Raw genomic sequence first — 21,233 nt, 5'->3', positions numbered from 1 at the left:
AGGGCTGAGGAGCTCAAACCCAGGCTTCTTAATCCCACCACCTGGCAGCTTGGCCAGGCTGTTGGGAAAGGGAAAGCCCCTACGTCCACGTATGGAAGTTGGCAAAATCCCAAGCTGCACCACACCCAGGAGAGCTTAAGCAGATCCCAGGCAGAACCAGCCCCTTCCTCAACCTGTCTGGGTATGGGATTAGGAGCAACTTCCTCCCAACTTCCAGAGTCCTGGGAGCCCCCCTGGAATTTAGAAGCTGCACTTGTTTTCACCATCCCCTGTCCACACCACTCAGAGAGATGTCTGGGAACCATCACTTTATTTTCCATTTATTGAGTGAGCCAAGGAGGCAGGGAGGAGAGATGTAAGAAAATTTGGAGAATCTACTCCACATCTCTCTCGACTCAGAAGGACTCTGAAGATGACAATAATGGCAGCCACCAACTGTCTTCCACACACACACCTTTCCCGAGTATCCTGGAAGCTTCCAAGGCCCAATCTCCCTTCTTCCCTGAAGACTTGTAGTCACTCATTTTCCCTGCAGGCCATAGAAAAAGACACTAAAGTCTAAGGACTGTAGGACGGAACCCAGGAGCCTTGGCCCTGCCCACCCCTTCAGCTCCTTTGGCCTCTTGAGTCAGACAGGTGAGACAGGAGGAGGAACAAGATTCTGCTTCTCTGCCACCTGCTTAACTCTAACTCCTCTTCTCCAGGGCTGCCCCGGGGGGCGTGGCGATGAGTGAGCAGGCCCAGCGGATGAGGATGGACAGCCACACCCAGGTGGGCGAGAAGTGCCGGTCCTCACCACGTGTAGCATGACTGCCCTGGGAGGGTGGGTCCCCAGGCCCTGGCAGGCTGCTGCCCCTCAGCCTACAGACTGGTAAGAGCAGAAGGACTGCAGACTTCTCCTGTGGATGGTCCTCTTCCCTGCAGCTCCATAATGAGGCTCCTCGTGGCCCCCCTCTTGCTAGCTTGGGTGGCTGGTGCCACTGCCGCTGTGCCCGTGGTCCCCTGGCGTGTGCCCTGTCCCCCTCGGTGTGCTTGCCAGATCCGGCCCTGGTATACACCTCGCTCGTCCTACCGCGAGGCCACCACGGTAGACTGCAATGACCTGTCCCTGACGGCCGTGCCCCCAGCGCTGCCTGCAGGCGCGCAGACCCTGCTCCTGCAGGGCAACGGCATCGTCCACGCGGGCCGGAGCGAGCTTGGCTACCTGGACAACCTCACAGAGCTGGACCTGTCCCAGAACAGCTTTTCGGATGCCCGTGACTGTGATCTCCGTGCCCTGCCCCAGCTGCTGAGTCTGCACCTGGAGGAGAACCAGCTGACCCGGCTCGAGGACCACAGCTTTGCGGGGCTGGCCAGCCTGCAGGAGTTATATCTCAACCACAACCAGCTGCACTGCATTGCACCCCGGGCCTTCGCTGGCCTCAGCAGCCTGCTTCGGCTGCACCTCAACTCCAACCTGCTGAAGGCCGTGGACAGCCGCTGGTTCGAGATGCTGCCCAACCTGGAGATCCTCATGATTGGCGGGAACAAGGTGGACGCCATCCTGGACATGAACTTCCGGCCCCTGGCCAACCTGCGCAGCCTGGTGCTAGCAGGCATGAACCTTCGGGAGATCTCCGACTACGCCCTGGAGGGGTTGCAAAGCCTGGAGAGCCTCTCCTTCTATGACAACCAGCTGGATCGGGTGCCCAGGCGGGCACTGGAGCAGGTGCCTGGGCTCAAGTTCCTGGACCTGAACAAGAACCCGCTCCAGCGTGTGGGGCCAGGGGATTTCGCCAACATGCTGCACCTCAAGGAGCTGGGGCTGAACAATATGGAGGAGCTGGTTTCCATCGACAAGTTTGCCCTGGTCAACCTCCCCGAGCTGACCAAGCTGGACGTCACCAACAATCCCCGGCTGTCCTTTGTTCACCCCCGCGCCTTCCACCACCTGCCCCAGATGGAGACCCTCATGCTCAACAACAACGCACTCAGTGCCTTGCACCGGCAGACAGTGGAGTCCCTGCCCAACCTGCAGGAGGTGGGTCTTCATGGCAACCCCATCCGCTGTGACTGTGTCATCCGCTGGGCCAATGCCACGGGCACCCGTGTCCGCTTCATCGAGCCGCAGTCCACCCTGTGTGCTGAGCCACCAGACCTCCAGCGTCGCCCAGTCCGAGAGGTGCCCTTTCGGGAGATGACGGACCACTGCCTGCCCCTCATCTCCCCCCGCAGCTTTCCCCCCAGCCTCCATGTGGCCAGTGGAGAGAGTCTGGTGCTGCACTGCCGGGCGCTGGCTGAACCGGAACCTGAGATCTACTGGGTCACTCCAGTCGGGGCTCGACTGATAGCTGCCCATGCAGACAGGAGATACCGGGTGTACCCCGAGGGGACCCTGGAGCTGCGGAGGGTGACAGTAGAAGAGGCAGGGCTATACACCTGTGTGGCCCAGAACCTGGTGGGGGCTGATACTAAGACAGTCAGTGTGGTGGTTGGCCAGGCTCCCCTGCAGCTAGGCAAGGACAAGGAATGGGGGCTAGAGCTCCGGGTGCAGGAGACCCACCCCTATCACATCCTGCTCTCTTGGGTTCCCCCACCCAACACTATCTCCACCAACCTCACCTGGTCCAGCGCCTCTTCTCTCCGGGGCCAGGGGGCCACTGCTCTGGCCCGCCTGCCTCGGGGCACCCTCAGCTATAACATCACCCGCCTCCTTCCGGCCACGGAGTACTGGGTCTGCCTGCAAGTGGCCTTTGCTGATGCCCACACCCAGTTGGCTTGTGTATGGGCCAGGACTAAAGAGGCCACTCCTTGCCACAGAGCCTTAGGGGACCGACGTGGGCTCATAGCCATCTTGGCCCTGGCCATCCTCCTGCTAGCAGCTGGGCTAGCAGCCCACCTTGGCACTGGCCAGCCCAGGCAAGGGGTGGGTGGGCGGCCTCTCCTTCCAGCCTGGGCTTTCTGGGGCTTGGGTGCCCCCTCAGTTCGGGTGGTGTCTGCACCCCTTGTCCTGCCCTGGAATCTGGGAAGGAAGCTGTCCAGGTCCTCAGAAGGGGAGACTCTGTCACCACCATTGTCACAAAATTCCTGGAACTCTGCCTATTTTCAGCAATAGAGAAATGACTAGGACTACTTTTTACCAAACGGGAGGCAATCTGGGCCAGATGCCCTGCCAGGAATGTGACATGGACCCACGTGATTGAGGCCTGGCAGCTGGACCAAGACAGATGGGGCTTTGTGGCCCAGGGGTTGCTCCTGCAGCCTCAAAAACATGGCCCTCGCCTCCTGAGGTCTCCTCTGCTGCCTTTTTGAGGAGCATCTGTAAGGGACAGAAAGACTCTGGTTAGAGCCTCCCATCACCCCAGATGTCTACATGCCCAGAGGCTCCTGAGCCTCTGCCTGGATGACCCCGCCTATGACCCAGGCCTCAGCCCACAGGACGCATCCCCTCCTCTTCTCTTTCTCTGTACAGTCTCAGTTGCTTGCTCATTCCCCTCCTGAGCAAGGGCTGAAGGAAGCTTCTCCTCCCATCTTGGGGGACCGCTCCCAACCAGCTCTAAAGGACATTTGGGGAGACGCTGCTCAGAACCACCTCCTCTTGGCAGCCCGGTTGGTACTCTGAGGTTGACTTTCTATAGGCAATTTTGTGCCTTTGTGGAGAAATGTATCCTCTCCCCCAACCCAATTCACTCTTTTCTCCTGTTTTGTAAAAAATAAAATGAAATAAGAACAACCATAATAAGGGGGAAAAGGAAACAAAAAAAAAATAGTCCTTTGAGTACCGAGTATAACTCAGAGCTCTCTGCTCTGGAGTCCCTTCAAAGCCCAGAGGGTGACAGAGGAACGGGCTGGAATGGGAGAGAAAGGAGAAGAGAGAGAGAGAGAGAGAGGGAGGGAAATGGCAAAAGCGTGCACAGATTTTCCCTTTCGACCAGGTGTGTCCAAACTGCGGCCCACAGGCCAATTGCGGCCCGCAATCCATTTTTAATTGGCCCACAGCAAATTCCAAAAATATATTTAGTTTACTTAAATAAACCAGGCAATACGTACTTCACCTCGAGTGAGTGGCCCGGCTGTTTGTGTATTTTACCGCATATGGCCCTTGGTGAAAAACGTTCAAAAAACTTTGGACACCCCTGCTTCAGATTTTAATTCTGGCCTGTCTCAGAGAGCCCCTGTAACTGAGCAACAGAGGTGGGGGAAGAGGGGCAAAGAGCAGGAGAGGCAGACAAGAAAGGGAGGAAGCATAGGAGGCAAGGAGAGGTGTGGGGGAGAAAAATGGAGTAAAGTGGAAATTTACATCACCAAACATTGTCACACCTTCTCATTCTCTGATACGCAATTAACATGCCAGGGCATAAGAAGCACTTCTCAGGCCTGTTTCTAATTAAACAAGCCCAAGAGGCAAGTTACACAGAGAATTGCAAATAATCAAGACAGCAAGAACTTGGGCTTACTGGGTCAGGAAAGGTTGTGAGGTGATAGAGAATTTGGGGAGGTGTGGGGAAGGCTGTGGGACAAGGAAATGGCTATATTTATCCCAGGTCATTTCAGTATAATGTGCAATGAACCCGGTTTGCTTTTTCATTATTTGAAAAAAAACAGATTGACTTCTGAGGACCAAGTGTGAAGAGGACATCTGTTGAAAGGGCAACAGAGGCAAGGTGAGGGTCTGCTGTGGTCAGCCAAGGGGGCAGCTCCCATCAAAAGGTCCCTGGCCATAGCACTTGTTTCTGAGATAGGCTGGGGAAAGTCATGGGGCTTCTGAGACAGAAAAGAAACAACACGAGCCTAAGGACCCCCGTGCTACAGACAACATTCAGCATTTTATTAGAGGCTGCTCTAAGCTGCCACCCAGAGGCAAGTGTACAGACTGGTGGACGCCAGACCAGGAGACAGAGCATCAGGCCCCACAGGACCTAGAAAGAGCACACTCACCCCAAACCCCAGAGGGTAACGCTCCTCGCTCTGAGCACAGGAGAGCAGGCTTCTCTGAAGACCTTCCACAAACAGCCCATTTGGAAGCCTTCTTCCTCTTGAGCAGGTCAGCCTGTCTCAGAATCACCCAGGGCTTGCTAAACACAGATAGCTGGGCCCACCCCCAGAGTTTCTGGTCTAGATGTGGGCAGGACCTGAGAATTTGCATTTCTAATGCAAACACTGATGCTGCTGGTCTGGGTACCACACTTTGAGAACCTCAGAGCTCCAGCCTCCAGTGGCTAAAATGTTTCATTCCTTCTGCTCCAGTCCCCTGGGAGAGGGTTGGGAAAGGGGCTGGACAGTGGTCCCTCCGCTCTTCCTCACTTTACTGATGGGCTGCTCAGGTCAGCAGGTTCCATTCCCATGTGATCTTTTCCAAGGGTGGGTGATGTGTTTTTCAGGACAGGGGGCTGGGCAAGCAGAGACGTGACATACATGCTCCCTTCCCCTTCCAGCACCCATGGCCCACACTCGTAAGCCCCCAGTATTCTTTCCTGATGAACTTTGGGATCACTACAGCTATGTTCTGGGCAGCGCTGCCAACTGACTGAAGCTGGACTGTGGGTTCTAGCCTGTTCACCATCTGTGAGCTTTGCACTGGTTCTCTCTGACCTAGAAGGAAGAGGGAGGCAGGGCTGGGCCTGTGCAGATAATGAAAAACTGGAGTCAGAAATCAATGCCTCCTTTCCTTTAGGACAATCGGCAGTTGCTGGCTTTCTGGGTGGGCCCACATGGATAGAGATTTGGGGTGCTGTTCCCTTAAATAAGCACTCAGAGCCCTGGAAAGCCTGTGGAGCCCTCAAGCCCTCTCCCATCAGCACATCTGCTGACACCCCACAACACCCCTAGGAGCCCTGGGCCCGGTCACAGCAACCCAGGAAGTGGCTACCAGCACAGCTAGAGGCCCAGGGCCTTAGATTCCACTCGCTCAGAATACTCTAAATGTGCCTGAGTTTGGAAGATGGGGAGGCTGGAAAATGGAAGACCTTTTTGCTACCCTCTTTTTCCTCAGACTCCTCAGCTACAGACCAGAATCCTGAGGGGGTGGTGAAAGCCATGTTGGCTACCCCAGAGAAGTTAGGTAAGCTGGGGAGAGGATGGGAGCAAGTGGCCTCTTTTCTCCTGGAAAGAGATGACACTGCCAGGACATAGCCAGTTAGGGAGGGGGAGAGAAAAAGCACTTTGTGAGTTGCTGTGTCCTAGAACCTGAGCAAATGAGAGTGAGCAGCCTTTCCCTAGTACAGAGCTGGGCACCTGGCTCAGGTGTGTTCCAGCCAGGTGGGAGGACGGTGGGACTGTGCCTTCTATGTCTATTAACAAGGCCTAAGTGGCATTTGAAGTCTTAGCTTTCACACTAGACGGAGCATGTGGGCAACTAAACATGCTGGGTTTAAAACAAACAAAATAGCTGGTCTCTTCTGTACATTTAAGATTGCTTTTTTCTCAACCCTAAATAGAAAGCAATATTTATTTCTGTTTAAATTTTAAATTGTTATGTAGGGCCTATCATTTCTACCTATCAAGATGATTTCAAAACCCAGCCTAATTGTTGGACATACTAGCTTTTCCTCCATAGTGCATGCCACTTTATGATTCTGTCCTGTCTTCTACGTCCTCATCCACAGCTCAGCTAGATTGTGGAACAGACCTGGGTGGACCCGTTCTGTGTCACCACAGCAGCCTTCCCCAGCCTGATATGGGTCCATCAATCAACATGTCTGGTTTGGCCACTCAGTCTGCTGCAAACCAGTTAAATATGCTATCTTGTAACCGATATTTCTACATTCTCCCATGAGGCCAACTTTGTGGGAGGTGGTGCTAAAATGAGGAAATAGTGAGTCTGTGGCATTCGGAGAGCTATCAGTCTAGTCCTCATCTCACAGAAGTAAATGAGGTTGGCTGATGTAGTGTAGGACGGCCAACTGGGACTTTCCTGGTCTTAGCACTGGAAGTCCCTTGTGTCAGAAACTCTCTGTCCTGGGCAAACTGGGCTGGCCACCCTAGCCTGGTGAATTCTTTCTAGGTGTACCAAGCCATCTTCCCCTCTTCTTTTCTTCCTGCTCCCTCCTTCCAACTCACAAATATTTATTGATCATGGCTATGTGATAGGCACAATTCTAGGAACTGGAGGTGCAGATAAAACTCTGAGCCCAACTTTGCATTTTAGTGAGGGGAGAAAGTTGATGGACAGGACAGTAAGTAGAAATATATGGTATATTGGATGGCAATGAGTGCTATGGAGAAAAAAATCAGGGAAGAGGATGAGAGTGGGTGTGGGGGCTTACATAGGGTGCTCAGCGCAGGCCTTGTTGAGGTGACTTTTGAGAGAGAATTGAGCAGTTGTCTGGGGGAAGAGTGATCCAGCCAGAGAGAAGAGCATGGGTGAAGGCCAAGAGCAAGGAGGGTAGTGTGGCCAGAGCAAGAGAGGGTGGGAGAAGAGTAACCGTGAGACCTGAGATCGGAGAAGTAGCCAGGCAATTGTGTTGGGCCTCATAGACCACTGGAAGGACTTGAGCTTTTCCTTCCTGTAAGTGGGGAGCCACTGGAGGGTCCTGAGTCGACATGGCATGATTTGACCTAAGGGGACCTCTCTCTCTGCTTGTTAGACTGAGAACAGCATGGGGTGTGGGGTAGCTGAGGGCAGAAACAGAGGCCAGTTAGGAAACTACTGAAATAATTACCTCAGTTTAATCATTGCGTTTAGAACTTCGCCAGGAATGGACACTAAGCACACTTCTGTATTTTCTAAATCTATCCTTTCCCTTATTTTTGAAAATCAAAGCCACATTTACTCTTTCACAGGCTCCTGACCCCCTTTGTATTTCCCCATGAAGCTTCAAAGTAGCTTACGTAGATCAAGGCTCCAAATCACGTTTGCAAGTCTGTCAATGCCCTGCCTTGTAACAGAGAGACTGGAACTCATCCACCATAGTGAGGAATGAGCTTCATTGGCCTTCAGTTCCTTCCTCATTGCGTTTGTCATTCAAGCACATCATTCCAAGGGGAGACAGCAGTGACAAGAGGAGCCCCTATCCTGTCCTTCCTCTGTCGCCATTGACAATGTGTTAGCTGTTCTGGGCCTGTTGTCTACCTCCCTTCTTGATTTTACTGAAAGAATCTTTGTGTGTTTCTCCTGGGTTTCACAGGTGTCAGATCACCTATATTTAACCTTCCTACTATGTTCTTACCCACTGGTGTTATCCTTTTGCAGTTGTCCTTTGATTTATACCATCTCCTTGTATTTTTTATAGAATGGTAATAATGACTAACACTGAGCACTTAACTCGGTGCTACCCATTCTAGTAAGAATTCCATGCACACCATTTCATTTCACTGACAGCCACCTTACAAAGTAGATACTGTTATCCCCATTTTACAAATTGAGATATCAGAGTTCAAAAAGGCTAAATGACTTATCCAAGGTCACAAAACTAGTAGGTTGCAGAGTCAGGATTCAAATGCTGTCTTATTCCAAAGGCTCTGTCTTAACCACCCTGCTCTACTAGATTCAAATTCATATACTTTCAAAATATGTCAGTAGTTTTTCAAGAACATGAGAACCTCTAAACTCTTTGTGCAGATTTTAGAGAGCTCCCTGTGCAGCCACTCTTATTTTTGATGCTGCCCTCTTTTTTATATATGCAGGGAGTGCCCCCAAAAATGTATATGACAATTAAGTTCATGAACTCATCCTAGAAAAAGTGCTACATACCTCATTGCTGAATATCACTACAGTCACCTTCAAAGTACTCCCCTTGGGAAGCTAGGCATCGACGCCAGCACCTAGCCCACCCTTCAAAGCAATTTTGGAACTCTTTTTCTGGAACGGCCATCAGAGCTGTCAACATATCACCCTTGATGTCCTTAATGTCATCAAAACATCTTCCTTTCAATATTTCCTTTACCTTCTGGCAAAAAAAGAAGTCATTGGGGGTCAGATCAGGTGAGTAGGGAGGGTATTCCAACACAGTTATTTGTTTACTGGTTAAAAACTCCCTCACAGACAGTGCCGTATGAGCTGGTGCGTTGTTGTGATGCAAGAGCCATGAATTGTTGGTGAAAAGTTCAGGTTGTCTAACTTTTTCATGCAGCCTTTTCAGCACTTCCAAATAGTAAACTTGGTTAACTATCCAGTTGGTATAAATTCATAATGAATAATCCCTCTGATATCAAAAAGCTTAGCAACATCATTGCAACAAGTTCGCGAACTTAATTGTCAGACCTTGTACACATGACTTGTATTCATCTTTTGTTACCTATATATTGAATATTACAATTTTAATACAGTTTTTTTTCTTTTCTAAAAATGTGTGTACATTTTGTGGCACCCTCTGTATATATTCAGGATAACTTATGACTTTATTGTAAGGACTTCAGTTTTAAAACCTCTTGAACTATATTGTCTTGAGAAGTACAGCTTCTGATTCTTTTCTCTGACTTTTTGAAACGTGCTTCCTAGAAGTCTAGTTATATCTCATTTTGCCCCTTCATCCTTCCCTTCCTTAGATACTATGAACTCTAAAATTCCATAGTGGCTTCCTCTGCAGATTGGACCTCCACTCTTACCAGGCAGTTTTTCTTCATTGGTCAGAACTACGTCCAGAGCATCCTTTGCCCGTGGGCTTCCTTTGCCTCTGAGCTCAGATGTCAGCTGGCAGCTCAGGAGCTCATCAGAAGCTCAACACTGAGCTGAGCAATGCACCAAGTAAGTGTCTAGGTGGCAGGAGTCCCCGCCACTGCTTCCCCTGACCTCCATGCCCATATCTTAACATCAATTAGAAAACATGGCACCTATGTCCTCCTTCTGGCCAAGTGTCATTCTCCTGCCACAATGCCCTCCTGAGCCGTCCTCCTTTCGTCTTCATGCAGACACTGGTTCTGCTTCTTGTGCCCTTCTGCTGCCCAGCTACAGTCAGGAAGCAGCATCTTGGTCTCCTCCACACACTTCAAATATTGTGCCTCTTCAGGTTCCCTTTTCTACTGTCCCCACAAGGAATCCAGAGTTCTCCTCTGCCTTGTTTGTAGAAATTTCCAATCGCCACAGTCTCTCACCCCCACTTCAGCGCCACTGTACGCAAAGGGGCCTGGTGGTCTTGCTCACGGATGTCTGAGACCTCTGAAGAGCCACTGTTGGAAAATGGCAGCTTTCTTGGCAGCAACAGAACACACAGTAGGTTGAGGGAGTGCTACGGAGCTATTCCTCATCCCCTCATTGCCACCTCAGGAATCAAAATGGGCCAGGCTGTCAGCCTGGGGGCAGGAAAGAAGGAACCCAGGCTCAACCTGCATGGTAAGAACAATTGCAGTACACTGTGGTACTACTGAGCTCACTGATTTCTGCTTTCTCATTTGCTCTTAGTAATAACGCAGTGAGTTAGGCAACATAGATATTGTTGTTATCCCCATTTTACAGGTAAGGAGCCTGAGGCTTGGAAATTTTACATAACTTACCCAACGTCACACTACCAATAAGGGTAGAGCTGGAATTTGAACCCAGGTCTTCTAAGTACGAATCCCCATGCTCTATTCACCTACCTTCTACATGAAAAAAAGGACGTGAATGCAGTGCACTCCTCTCAGCTGGGTTTGCTGCTAACCAGAAACAATCAGGTACTAACTAGAGAGCATGAGGAGATGGTATCACTTGCACTGACAAGGACTGTAGGAGCTGGGTATATGGTAGGCAGGTCCCAGGACTTGTGGGGGTGGAGCTGACCGAGGAGTAGGAGCCTGGGCTGCAAGTACATGACTCTGGAGCTTAAAGGCCATTGCTTGGTAAGGTCTCTTACAGCCAAAGCCAGCCTGGCACAGTCATCTGCTTCAGGCCTCTGCCTACTAATGGCCTCGATATCATTATCTCCATTCATTTTACAGTGAGGGTTGTGGGGAGCTACAACCCGTCTCTTGGCTCAGGACAGGGCTGGACTGAGGGTCACTGGAAGATGGAGGGCCATACTCTTCAGTAGTTCAAAAGGGACTTGGAGAGTCCATGGACCACTATGAATTGCTGACAAAATTTTCTGCTTATGTGTATATGTGAAATTTACTGGAAAGACACCGCCTTGGATTTATAAAGATTCTGAAATGGGTCCAAAGCCCCCCAAAATTGTAGAATTGCTGTAATAGACAGTCTGGGAGTCACACCCACAGCTGCGGGACTCCAGACTACAGTTGGGAGTTGCCATGGGAAACAGCACCCATGATGACTTGAGTGTCTGTCAGGGGGAATTAAATAGATGAGAATCTACCATGTCTGCACCTAAATGGGATTCAGATTTACATAGATAGATGTTTCCTTTAAAATAAGGAAAATGAAATGAATTCCCATTGTTTTCATATGCAAAGCAAGGGCTGTTATGTCTGTTCCTAACCTTTGATCAAAGCTTTGAGCTTTCAGCCGAACAAAACCTTCAAGGATTCTGGAACTTCACTTCACCCTGAAGTGAAGCTCAGGTGGGTCCGCCAACCCTGAGAGCCACATTAGAGCTCACTCAGCCAGTCAACAACATCTGTCTGACTGCCACGTGCCCAGGGAGGGCATCGTGTTGGCCCAAGTCCCTGGGAAACACTTCTCCTTTTTAATCTTGGGTAGATTAGTGTCATGCCTGGTGGCAGGCGGGGTCTCTGGTCCCGCTCCCCACATAGGAACGCAGGATACAGTGAGGCCAAAAAGAAACATCCACGGAACCATAGATAGGGGAGTCATACCACTATATTCTTGCTGGCAGCTGGGCTGGAGACACAGGAAGCAGGAGCCACACCGTCCGCAACCCGCCGTCCTAACTGCAATCACGCTTGCCAGCCACCATCTTCCCGCCAGACCCCATTTTTCTGCTAGCGTAGCCACAGCAATTATACCAGTGGCCAGTGGCTCACTGGTTACAGCTGACGGCCAACTAGCCACAGCTAATGGCCATCCAATCACAGTTGATGGCCATTTACTACCTGAGCCAGCACCTCCCCACCCTGCCGTGAGGCCAAGATCCTGGAAACTGCTCTCCTGGCTCTGTCCCCACACTCCACCCCTACAGGGTCTTGCCTCATAATCTATGTGACAAGCATCTTCCACGACGGGCCCTGTGTGAGGAGTCTCGAGGTGAATGCAATATCCTGGACACAGCCAGGCTCTCTGGACACAGCCAGGGTTTCTCAGGGCACCACCAGGCCTTCTGGGCACAGCCAGACTTCCTGGGCTTCTTAGGGTACCACCTGTCTCCCCGGGCACAGCCACTCTCTCTGGGCACAGGCCAGACTTCCTGGGCTCAGCCAGGGCTCTCACATATTCTCCACAGCGGCCTGTTGAGACACAAAAGCAAACATTCGCCAGTTCCACTACATGGTGGTAGGTTCCCAAGCAAACAGTCAAGGGGTCCATTAAATTAGGGATGGAGCCCATTCCCCATAGTCCACAGTCATTCACCAGGGCTGTGCATTAGCCTCACAATGTGTGCTCTCTCCGCAGGGTGAGGGCTCCAAGTCCTCCCCAACCTGGGGGTGAGGACCTCAGCAAGCACTTCCCAGCCCACAGGGCCACAACAACCTTTGCTTTCTCCAGCCTCTGCTGGTTGGGGAACCGTCCATGTCTTCCCACCCCTCCACGGGGGTCCAGCTCTCCCTCAGCTGCTCCTCTTGGTCTTCCTGAGACCGAGTGTTCATACGCACAAAGTGCTCCACCGCCCTTCGGAGAGCTTTGGCCGGCACCGTACCCTGCTCGCTTTGCCATGTGTCATGCGGGGTGGCCTGCGGGGTCTCTTGTCCCGTTCCACACATAAGAACACAGGACATGGTGTGGAGACAGAGCCAGGAGTGCAGTTTCCAGGCTCTCGGCCTCACATAGAAAGGTGCTGGCTCAGGTAGTAAATGGCCATCAACTGTGATTGGATGACCATCGGCTGTGGCTAGTTGGCCATCAGCTGTAACCAGTGGGCCATTGGCCACTAATATAACTGCTGTGGCTATGCCAGAGAAAATGGGGGGCCAGCAAGAAGATAGTGATATGCTGGCAAGCGCAGAGTGCAGTTAGTGCAGCGGGTTGCGGATTGCAGAGAAGTGGACGGCAAGTTGCAGATAGTGTGGCTCCTGCTTCCTGTGTCTCCAGCCCAGCTGCCAGCGAGCCTATAGTGGTATGACTCCCTTATCTATGGCTCCGTGGGTGTTCCTTTTTGGCCTCATCATATCTTGTGTTCCTATGTAGGGAGGAGGAGCAGAGACCCCGCATGCCACCCTGCATGACACATAGCGCAGCGAGCAGGGTATGGTGCCGGCCAAAGCTCTCCGAAGGGCGGTGGAGCAGTTTGTGCATATGAACTCTCAGTCTCAGGAAGACCAGGAAGAGCAGCTGCCAGAGAGCTGGACCCCGTGGAGGGGTGGGAAGACATGACGGTTCCCCAACCAGCATAGGCCGGAGAAAGTGAAGGTTGTTGTGGCCCTGTGGGCTGGGAAGTGCTTGCTGAGGCCCTCACCCCCAGGTGGGGAGGACTTGGAGCCCTCGCCCTGCGGAGAGGGCACACATTGTGAGGCTAACGCACAACCCTGGAGAATGACTGTGGACTATGGGGAATGGGCTCCATCCCTAATTTAAGGGACTGCTTGACTGTTTGCTTGGGAACCTACCACCATGTAGTGGAACTGGCAGATGTTTGCTTTTGTGTCTTGACTAGCTGCCATGGAGAATATGTGAGGAAATCTGGCTGTGCCCAGAGAGAGTGGCAGTGTCCTGAAAGCCCTGGCTGAGTCCAGGAAGTCTGACTGTGCCCAGAGAGAGTGGCAGTGCCCTGAGAGGCCCTGGCTGTGTCCAGGGGGTCTGGCTGTGCCCAGAGAGAGTGGCAGTGTCCTGAGAACCCTGGCTGTGTCCGGGGAGACTGGTGGTACCCCAAGAAGCCCAGGAAGTCTGGCTGTGCCCAGAAGTACTGGTGGTGCCCTGAGAAATCCTGGTTGTGCCTGGGGAGACCTGGTGGTTACCCTAAGAAGCCCAGGAAGTCTGGCTGTGCCCAGAAGAACTGGTAGTGCCCTGAGAAACCATGGCTGTGCCCAGAGAGCCTGGCTGTGTCCAGGATATTGCATTCACCTTGAGGCTCCTCACACAGGGCCCCTCGCGGAAGACGCTTGTCGCGTAGATTATGAGGCGAGACCCTGTAGGGGTGGAGTGTAGGGACAGAGCCAGGAGAGCAGTTTTCAGGCTCTCGGCCTCATGTGGAAAGGTGCTGGCTCAGGTAGTAACTGGCCATCAACTGTGATTGGATGGCCATCAGCTGTGGCTAGATGGCCGTCAGCTGTAACCATTGGGACTTTAGCCACTAATATAACTGCTGTGGCTACGCTAGCAAAAATGGGGGGCTAGCAAGACGATGGTGGCTGGCAAGCGCAGCGTGCAGTTAGCGCGGCGGGTTGCAGATTGCAGATAAGTGGATGGCAGGTTGCAGATAGTGTGTCTCCTGCTTCCTGTGTCTCCAACCCAGCCACCAGCGAGACTATAGTGATATGACTCCCCTACTTATGGCTCCGTGGGTGTTCCTTTTTGGCCACATCATGTCCTGCGTTCCTATGTGGGGAGCAGGAGCAGAGACCCTGTAGGCTGCCCCGTGTGACATATGGCGCAGCGAGCAGGGTCCCCTGCATGACACACGGTAAGGCCAAAAAGGAACACCGACGGAGCCATAGGTAGGGGAGTCATACCACTACATTCCCGCTGGCGGCTGGGCTAGAGACACAGGAAGCAGGAGCCACACCGTCCGCAACCCGCCATCCTAACTGCAATCCGCACTTGCCAGCCACCATCTTCTCGCCAGATCCCATTTTCTGCTAGCGTAGCCACGGCAGTTATATTAGTGGCCAGTGGCTCACTGGTTACAGCTAATGGTCAACCAGCCACAGCTGATGGCATCCAATCCCAGTTGATGGCCATTTACTACCCGAACCAGCCCCCGCCCCACACAAGGCTGAGAGCCTAGAAACTGTACTCCAGGCTCTGTACCCACAATTGGAGTCACCCATCCTGTTCTAGTCCTCCTCTACGCCCTTTCCCCAGTTCCTCAACTTCTCTGACATCCTCCCCCCCACACACACACATGAGCTGTGTACACACGTGCCCTTACATGTGCTTGCACAAACACACACAATTTTGGAAATGTCATTTGCAGCTCTTCTAGTCCCCATTCTACACTCCATCTGCCAGAAGCTATTTTGAGCACCTAATAAAACTGTTTAAGAATGAATCCTGGGGTATTCTGCCCTTTTCTTCCCCAGGGCAAGAGCATTTGGGCTCCAGATGGAGTTACATGTTGGCACCAAGCAAAGAGAAAGAGAAAGAATCAACCCAGGGCTAGCGAGAGACCCCAGTCACCTCCCACAAGCATTGTGGTGTGTCTCAGTTTGACCAGGGGACCGTAAGTAAGAAGGAGGACATTTCAGTCTGGACAGAGGTGTATACCTGTATTCAAATCCCTGCTGTGATCCTTACTATGCCTGAGACATTGGGTTAGTAACCACACCTGTCTGCCTCACCTGTGAGTGAGGGCTGCTAGTACCTAATTCTGTGATTCTCAAACTGGAGCATTATCAGAATCACCTGGAGGGAGGTTGAAACCGATTCCTGGCCCAACCCCAAGGTTCCAATTCTGAGAGTCTAGAATGGGGCTTGAAAATTTGCATTTCTAACACAAGTTCCCAAAGTGATATCTCTGGTTCGGACCACATTCTGAGAAGCAGTGACCTAACTTATGAGTTGTGAGCATTAAGTGAGAAAATATATGTAAAGTGCCTGGCACTTAGTGAGATGGTGGTTCTCAACCTTGGCTTGATGCCCAAAACCACAGACCAAATAAATCAAAGTCTCTAGGAGTGAGATACAGACATCATTATTTTTTTAAAAGCTTCCCAGGTGACTTAAATGTACAGTCAAGATTGAGAACCACTGTAGTAGGAGCTCAATAATTTAAAACAAGCTTTATAAGCTACCCAGTTGCCCCTCTTTTCAGACCTCTGTCTCCGTTTTTTCCCTAGGGTCCCATCTCCTACTTTGGTTCCCACGGGAAGGACTGTGGCGAAGTTTAACCTTGGCTTTGGTTTCTAGAATGGCCAGGTACTGAGGACCATGTGGAAGATGAGAGCTTGTTCCTTCATTCAATGGCTTGTCCCCTCAGTCAGACACTCATCAATCATCAACCAAGCTGCTATCCCTGGATTTATGAGGTGGCTTGGGGGATGAGTAAAATCTAGTCCTGTCTTCAGGAGTTTATACCATAGAACAAAAGATGTAGAATAATAGACTCTCAGATTTGGAAGAGTCCTCTAGCCCCACCTCTCACCCACATTAGATGGTCTCTTAAGAACTGCCCCCTCATCATTTCCCAGCTTTAATACTTTATGTGACATAGAGCTCATTACCTCACAAGGTAGCCATCCAGTTTAACAGTTTTACTTGTTAAAAAAGTTCTTCCGGGAAAACAGGAAATTGCAACTTTTTTCTGGATAGTCATTTTGCTTACTCATTCAGCTCTGTTGTGGGCCTCAATAAACTCTTTATACAGTTGATGGAAGTACCCTCTGCTAAGGTTAAGTTGCTAATATGTATGTACAGAGTGCAGCTGCAATGACCAAACAGAATTGGGATGGAGTTACTTTCAGACGTATTTCTAAATACTCTCTTCAAAGCAGTTTGGAATTTTGGCGCAGCTAACACTTCCAAATTTAAAGTTTCATCTGTAAGCCTCTTGCAGTTTAAGGCCTGTCGTCTGTGACAGTCTCTAAGATGGGACACAGTGTTCCCATATATTATAAAATATAGACTTGTAAGTATTTGTGTCAGTGTTCAGAAATCTGTGTTGTGTCCAGACTGCATATTTCAGTTTTTCCACAAAGTGGAATGGTACATATGAGGATTATTTAAGAAAATTGAAAGCCTTTAAATTAAAAAAAAAAAAAGTCCTCCCTTAGACTGAACTGAAACGCTGGCCCTGTGACTCTCTCTCATTAGCTCTAAACTCTAGAAGCAACTCACCCGGGCTTCCCCTCCCACACAACAGGATTGCAGCTCTGCAGAAACTCCTTCCTCGGTAGGGGGAAATTACAACTTGCAAATTGAGAGTATGTTCTTAATTACCATCCAAGTGTCAGAAGGGCAATACAGAGGTTCTTGTTTTCTGAGTATTAATTCTCCAGCTCTCACAGGTTGTGCCAGGACACAAAAGTCAACATAACAAAAAATATTCACAAGTGAAGTGACCACACTCTGACCTTAACCCCTCACCTAGTTGTTCATTTTAACATGGCCCCAGCCCATGTGTCACAGGTCTTTGTCAGTTTCCGCTGACTATGGGTGGTGACTTTGTGTTGACTTTGTGGTGACTTTGTGTTGGTGACAACCAACACAAACAAATATGATATGAACCCATTGAAAAGTGAAATTGACATCTTGCCCCCCAAAATGCAGATTTTAATGAGGTCAATGAAATCAATGTTATAAAAGTGTTTAAATCATCCACCAAGCCACTAAAAAAACAAGGCTCTTGAGGAGACCAATTAATAGCTGAAGAACAGAAAATCAACAATCACCTCAAAAGTAAATAATTTGAATAGAAAAATCAACAACAAAAAATAAGTAACAACAAGAAAAAGTAAATGATTTGGATATCAAACATTTAAGAAAGGCCCAGGGGAAATGGATAAAACACTACAATATTTTTGCATAACAAAGAACCTCAAAGATGCTGCTGAAGAAATCAGACAAGAAATAAAGAGTTTCTTCCCAGGAATCTCCCATTTAGTTTCTTCCCAGGAATCTCCCATTTAGTTAAGGAGTGAAGTAGATGGCCATCAGCTGTGACTAGTTGGCCATCAGCTGTTACCAGTGAGCCATTAGCCACTGATATAACTGCCGTAGCTACGCTAGGTTGTCGCTTGGTTGGCAGAGAAGCAGACGGTGAATTGCGGGTCGTGTGGCTCCTGCTTCCTGTGTCTTCAACCCAGCCGCCAGACTGTAGTGGTATGACTCCCCTTATCCATGGCTCTGTTAGTGTTCCTTTTTGGCCTCACCATATCCTGCGTGCTTGAGCGGGGAGCGGGACAGAGACCCTGCATTACAGTTAGATTAAGGGGAACACAGATTAAGAGTTCAGAAGAGGAGAACCAAGTAAGACTAGAAAGTCCAGTGAAGGCTTTGCCAAGAGGAGCTTGTTTTTCAAGAAAGACGTACTCGTACACGCACATTACCACCATCTGTCTTCCTTGCTGACTCCTCTATGGAACCCACCACATCTTAGTCAAGAGAGGCCCAAAAGCTTAGGAAAACCTACCCAGCACACTGAGGAATTCAACTGCAGTGTTTATGGTCAAGATGCCAGGAACACAGACATGCAATGGACCACACCAAATGGCCGAGGAAGGCCTGAGATGACAGAGAAGGGAGCGTCTGACCTCAGTCCAGCCCTTCTAGTTGTACTGCCAGCAGGCCCATGCCTAAGACCCCCAGTGGCTCTGGATGCTTTAGACAGAGGGGGCATGTGGAAGGGCAACATCACATTTGAGCAAAAGGGAAGTCAGCGGTGGCCTTCCCCTCCAGGCTGACATTTCGCCACATGAGTGAAAGGGGCTTCCCATCAATTACCCCATCCACCCCTGCCTCCAGCAGGACCTCCGCTACAGTTTTCTGAAGAGAGAGAGCAGGTAGGAGAAACAGGAAGGCAGAGGCACCCCTAGATGAGTGTGGGACCAAAAGCAACTTCATGTTTCCCACCTCTCAGACTCCCCACTGTCTTTACAGAGAAGAAATAGGCTAAGATTAATATCGAGGGGAAAGTAAGTGGTAAATATATCCTCAGAGGGAACAGTGTCTATGTGGGGGAGGTGCAGTTAAAGGAAATGGCAGTGGTGACCCTTTGGCATTTTGGGTACCAGCTAAATGCTCAGGGCTTCTCCTACTTCTGCCCTTACAGCTGCCTCTCAGTCCTCACCAGTCCCCACCTATCCCTAGTGGGGGCAAGCGGATGTCCTTACCTGGGGCAGCTCAGATGAGGGGAGTTGGAATCTGGCTTGACCTTTTCTCGTTTCCTCCTGTCCTCAGAAAGGTGGCGCTGCTAAATACCTCCATCACCCACCCTTGACTCTGCTTTGCTGGGGGTTTTTTAATTTAAATTATCTGATTTTTAAATTTTTAAAATTGTACTTAAAAACACATAATGTAAAATGTGCCATCTGAACAATTTCTACTTGTACATCTCAGTAATGTTAAGTATATTCACATTGTTGTGCAACCAGTCTCCAGGATTTTTCCATCTTGCAAAACTGAAACTTTATACCGGTTAAACGACAACTCCCCATCCCTTCCTCCCCAAACCCCTGGCAACCACCATTCTACTTTCTGTTTCTATATGAATTTGACCACTCTAGATACCTCAAAGTAGAATCATACAGTTATGTTTTTGTGTCTGGCGTATTTCATTTAGCATAATGTCCTTAAGATTCATCCATGTTGTAGCATACGAGGTCAGACAATTAGGTTCGTGAATTCATCCTAGAAAAAGTGCTGTTAGGTTGGTGGAAAAGTAATTGCTATTTTTGTAATTATTTTCAACCTTTTAAACCACAATTATTTTTGTACCAAACTAGGACATACCTCATTGCTGAATATCACCACAGTCACCTTCGAAGTACTCCCCTTGGGAAGCTGTGCACTGATGCCAGCACCTAGTCCACCCTTCAAAGCAATTTTGGAACTCTTTTTCTGTAATGGCCATCAGAGCTGTCGTCGTATTACCCTTGATGTCCCAAATGTCATCAAAATATCTTCCTTTCAAGATTTCCTTTATCTTCGGGTAAAGAAAGAAGTCATAGGAGGCCAGATCAGGTGAGTAGGGAGGGTGTTCCCATACAGTTACTTGTTTACTGGCTAAAAACTCCCTCACAGACAGTGCCATGTGAGCTGGTGCATTGTCGTGATGCAAGAGCCATGAATTGTTGGCAAAAGTTCAGGTCATCTAACTTTTTCACGCAGCATTTTCAGCACTTCCAAATAGTTAACTGTCCAGTTGGTACAAATTCATACTGAATAATCCCTCTGATATCAAAAAAGTTTAGCAGCATCATTTCGACTCTTGATTTGGACTGATGGAACTTTTTTTGTCATGGAGAATTGGCTGACTTCCATTGTGCACTTTGACACTTTGTTTCAGGATCATATTAGTACACCCATGTTTCATGACCAGTGAAACAGCCACAAACATCTTGCCTCTCCAAAAGGTCTTGACCAACTTTGACTCTCCTATGCTCTTGTTCATCGATGAGCTCCTTCAGGACCATGTTTGCACACCCCTTTCTCATGCCAAGATTTTCAGTTAAGATTTTCCTGTTTCTCTATCGATGTTTACTTAGTCTGCTATGCTTCTCACAGTCGGCCAATGATTTTGATGCAGAATTCGACGAATTTTTGCAATGTTTTTGCCAATTCTGCTCGTTATTGGCCGCCCTGACCTCTCTTCATCAATGACGCATTCTCTATCCTCAGAAAAACGTTTAATCCATTTGTACACTGCCATTTTCTTCATGGCATTATCCCCATAAACTTGGATTAACATGTCCCTGATTTCACTTTCACTCTTGCCAAGTTTAACAAAAACTTTAATGTTTGTCCGTTGCTCTAATTCAAGCTCAGACATTCTCACGATGGCACACAAAAACACGCAACAACAATAATGAACACCACTCAAAGAGACACCATCACATATCGACATGAACACAGCTGTGAGACGCTGATATACAAAGGTTATGTAACCTTACCAAGCTGTTTGTACAGTGCTGCCCATGTAAGTGCACGGTGGCAAGTTCGCAAACTTAAGTGTCAGAACTTCATATGTTGAATTTCTTTCCTTTTGAAGGCTGAATAATATTCCGTTGTATGTATAGACCACATTTTGTTTACCCATTCATCCGTCGATAAACACTTAGATTGCGTCCACCTCTTCACTGTGAATGATACTGAGTGAACATGGGTGTGCAAATATTTCTTTTGACACCCTGCTTTCAATTCTTTGGGCTACATACCCACTAGTGGAATTACTGGTCATGTGGTAATCCTATGTTTAATTTTTTTGAGGAATCCCCACACTGTTTTCCACAGCAGTAAGTATACAAAGTTTCCAATTTCTCCACTCTTTGCTTTTAAGGCATCCTTGAGCAGGAGGGGCTCCCCAGCACCGCTGGACTTGAAATGAGAACCCAGGACCTCAGTCCAATTGGAATGACTGCAGTCCCATCCTCCCCTGCCTTCTCCTCAGAGCTCC

General features: G+C 49.5%; 1 protein-coding gene across 4 annotated transcripts in view; it reads left to right on the top strand.

Annotated features, from left to right (window-relative positions):
- LRRN2 (leucine rich repeat neuronal 2) overlaps positions 1-10,720 on the top strand; it is a 76,477-nt gene extending 65,757 nt beyond the window's left edge. For all 4 annotated transcript variants that reach the window (XM_081026955.1, XM_081026958.1, XM_081026957.1 and 1 more), the window contains one exon: positions 705-10,720. In XM_081026955.1, the coding sequence (XP_080883081.1) occupies positions 932-3,094 (2,163 nt within the window). In that variant the 5' untranslated portion in view covers positions 705-931 and the 3' untranslated portion in view covers positions 3,095-10,720. The remainder of the gene's footprint in view (positions 1-704) is intronic.
- Positions 10,721-21,233: the final 10,513 nt, after the last annotated feature.

This window comes from Rhinolophus hipposideros (assembly GCF_964194185.1).
Source record: "Rhinolophus hipposideros genome assembly, chromosome: 19".
Taxonomy (NCBI): domain Eukaryota; kingdom Metazoa; phylum Chordata; class Mammalia; order Chiroptera; family Rhinolophidae; genus Rhinolophus; species Rhinolophus hipposideros.
This window is presented reverse-complemented; position numbering and strand designations above follow the sequence as displayed.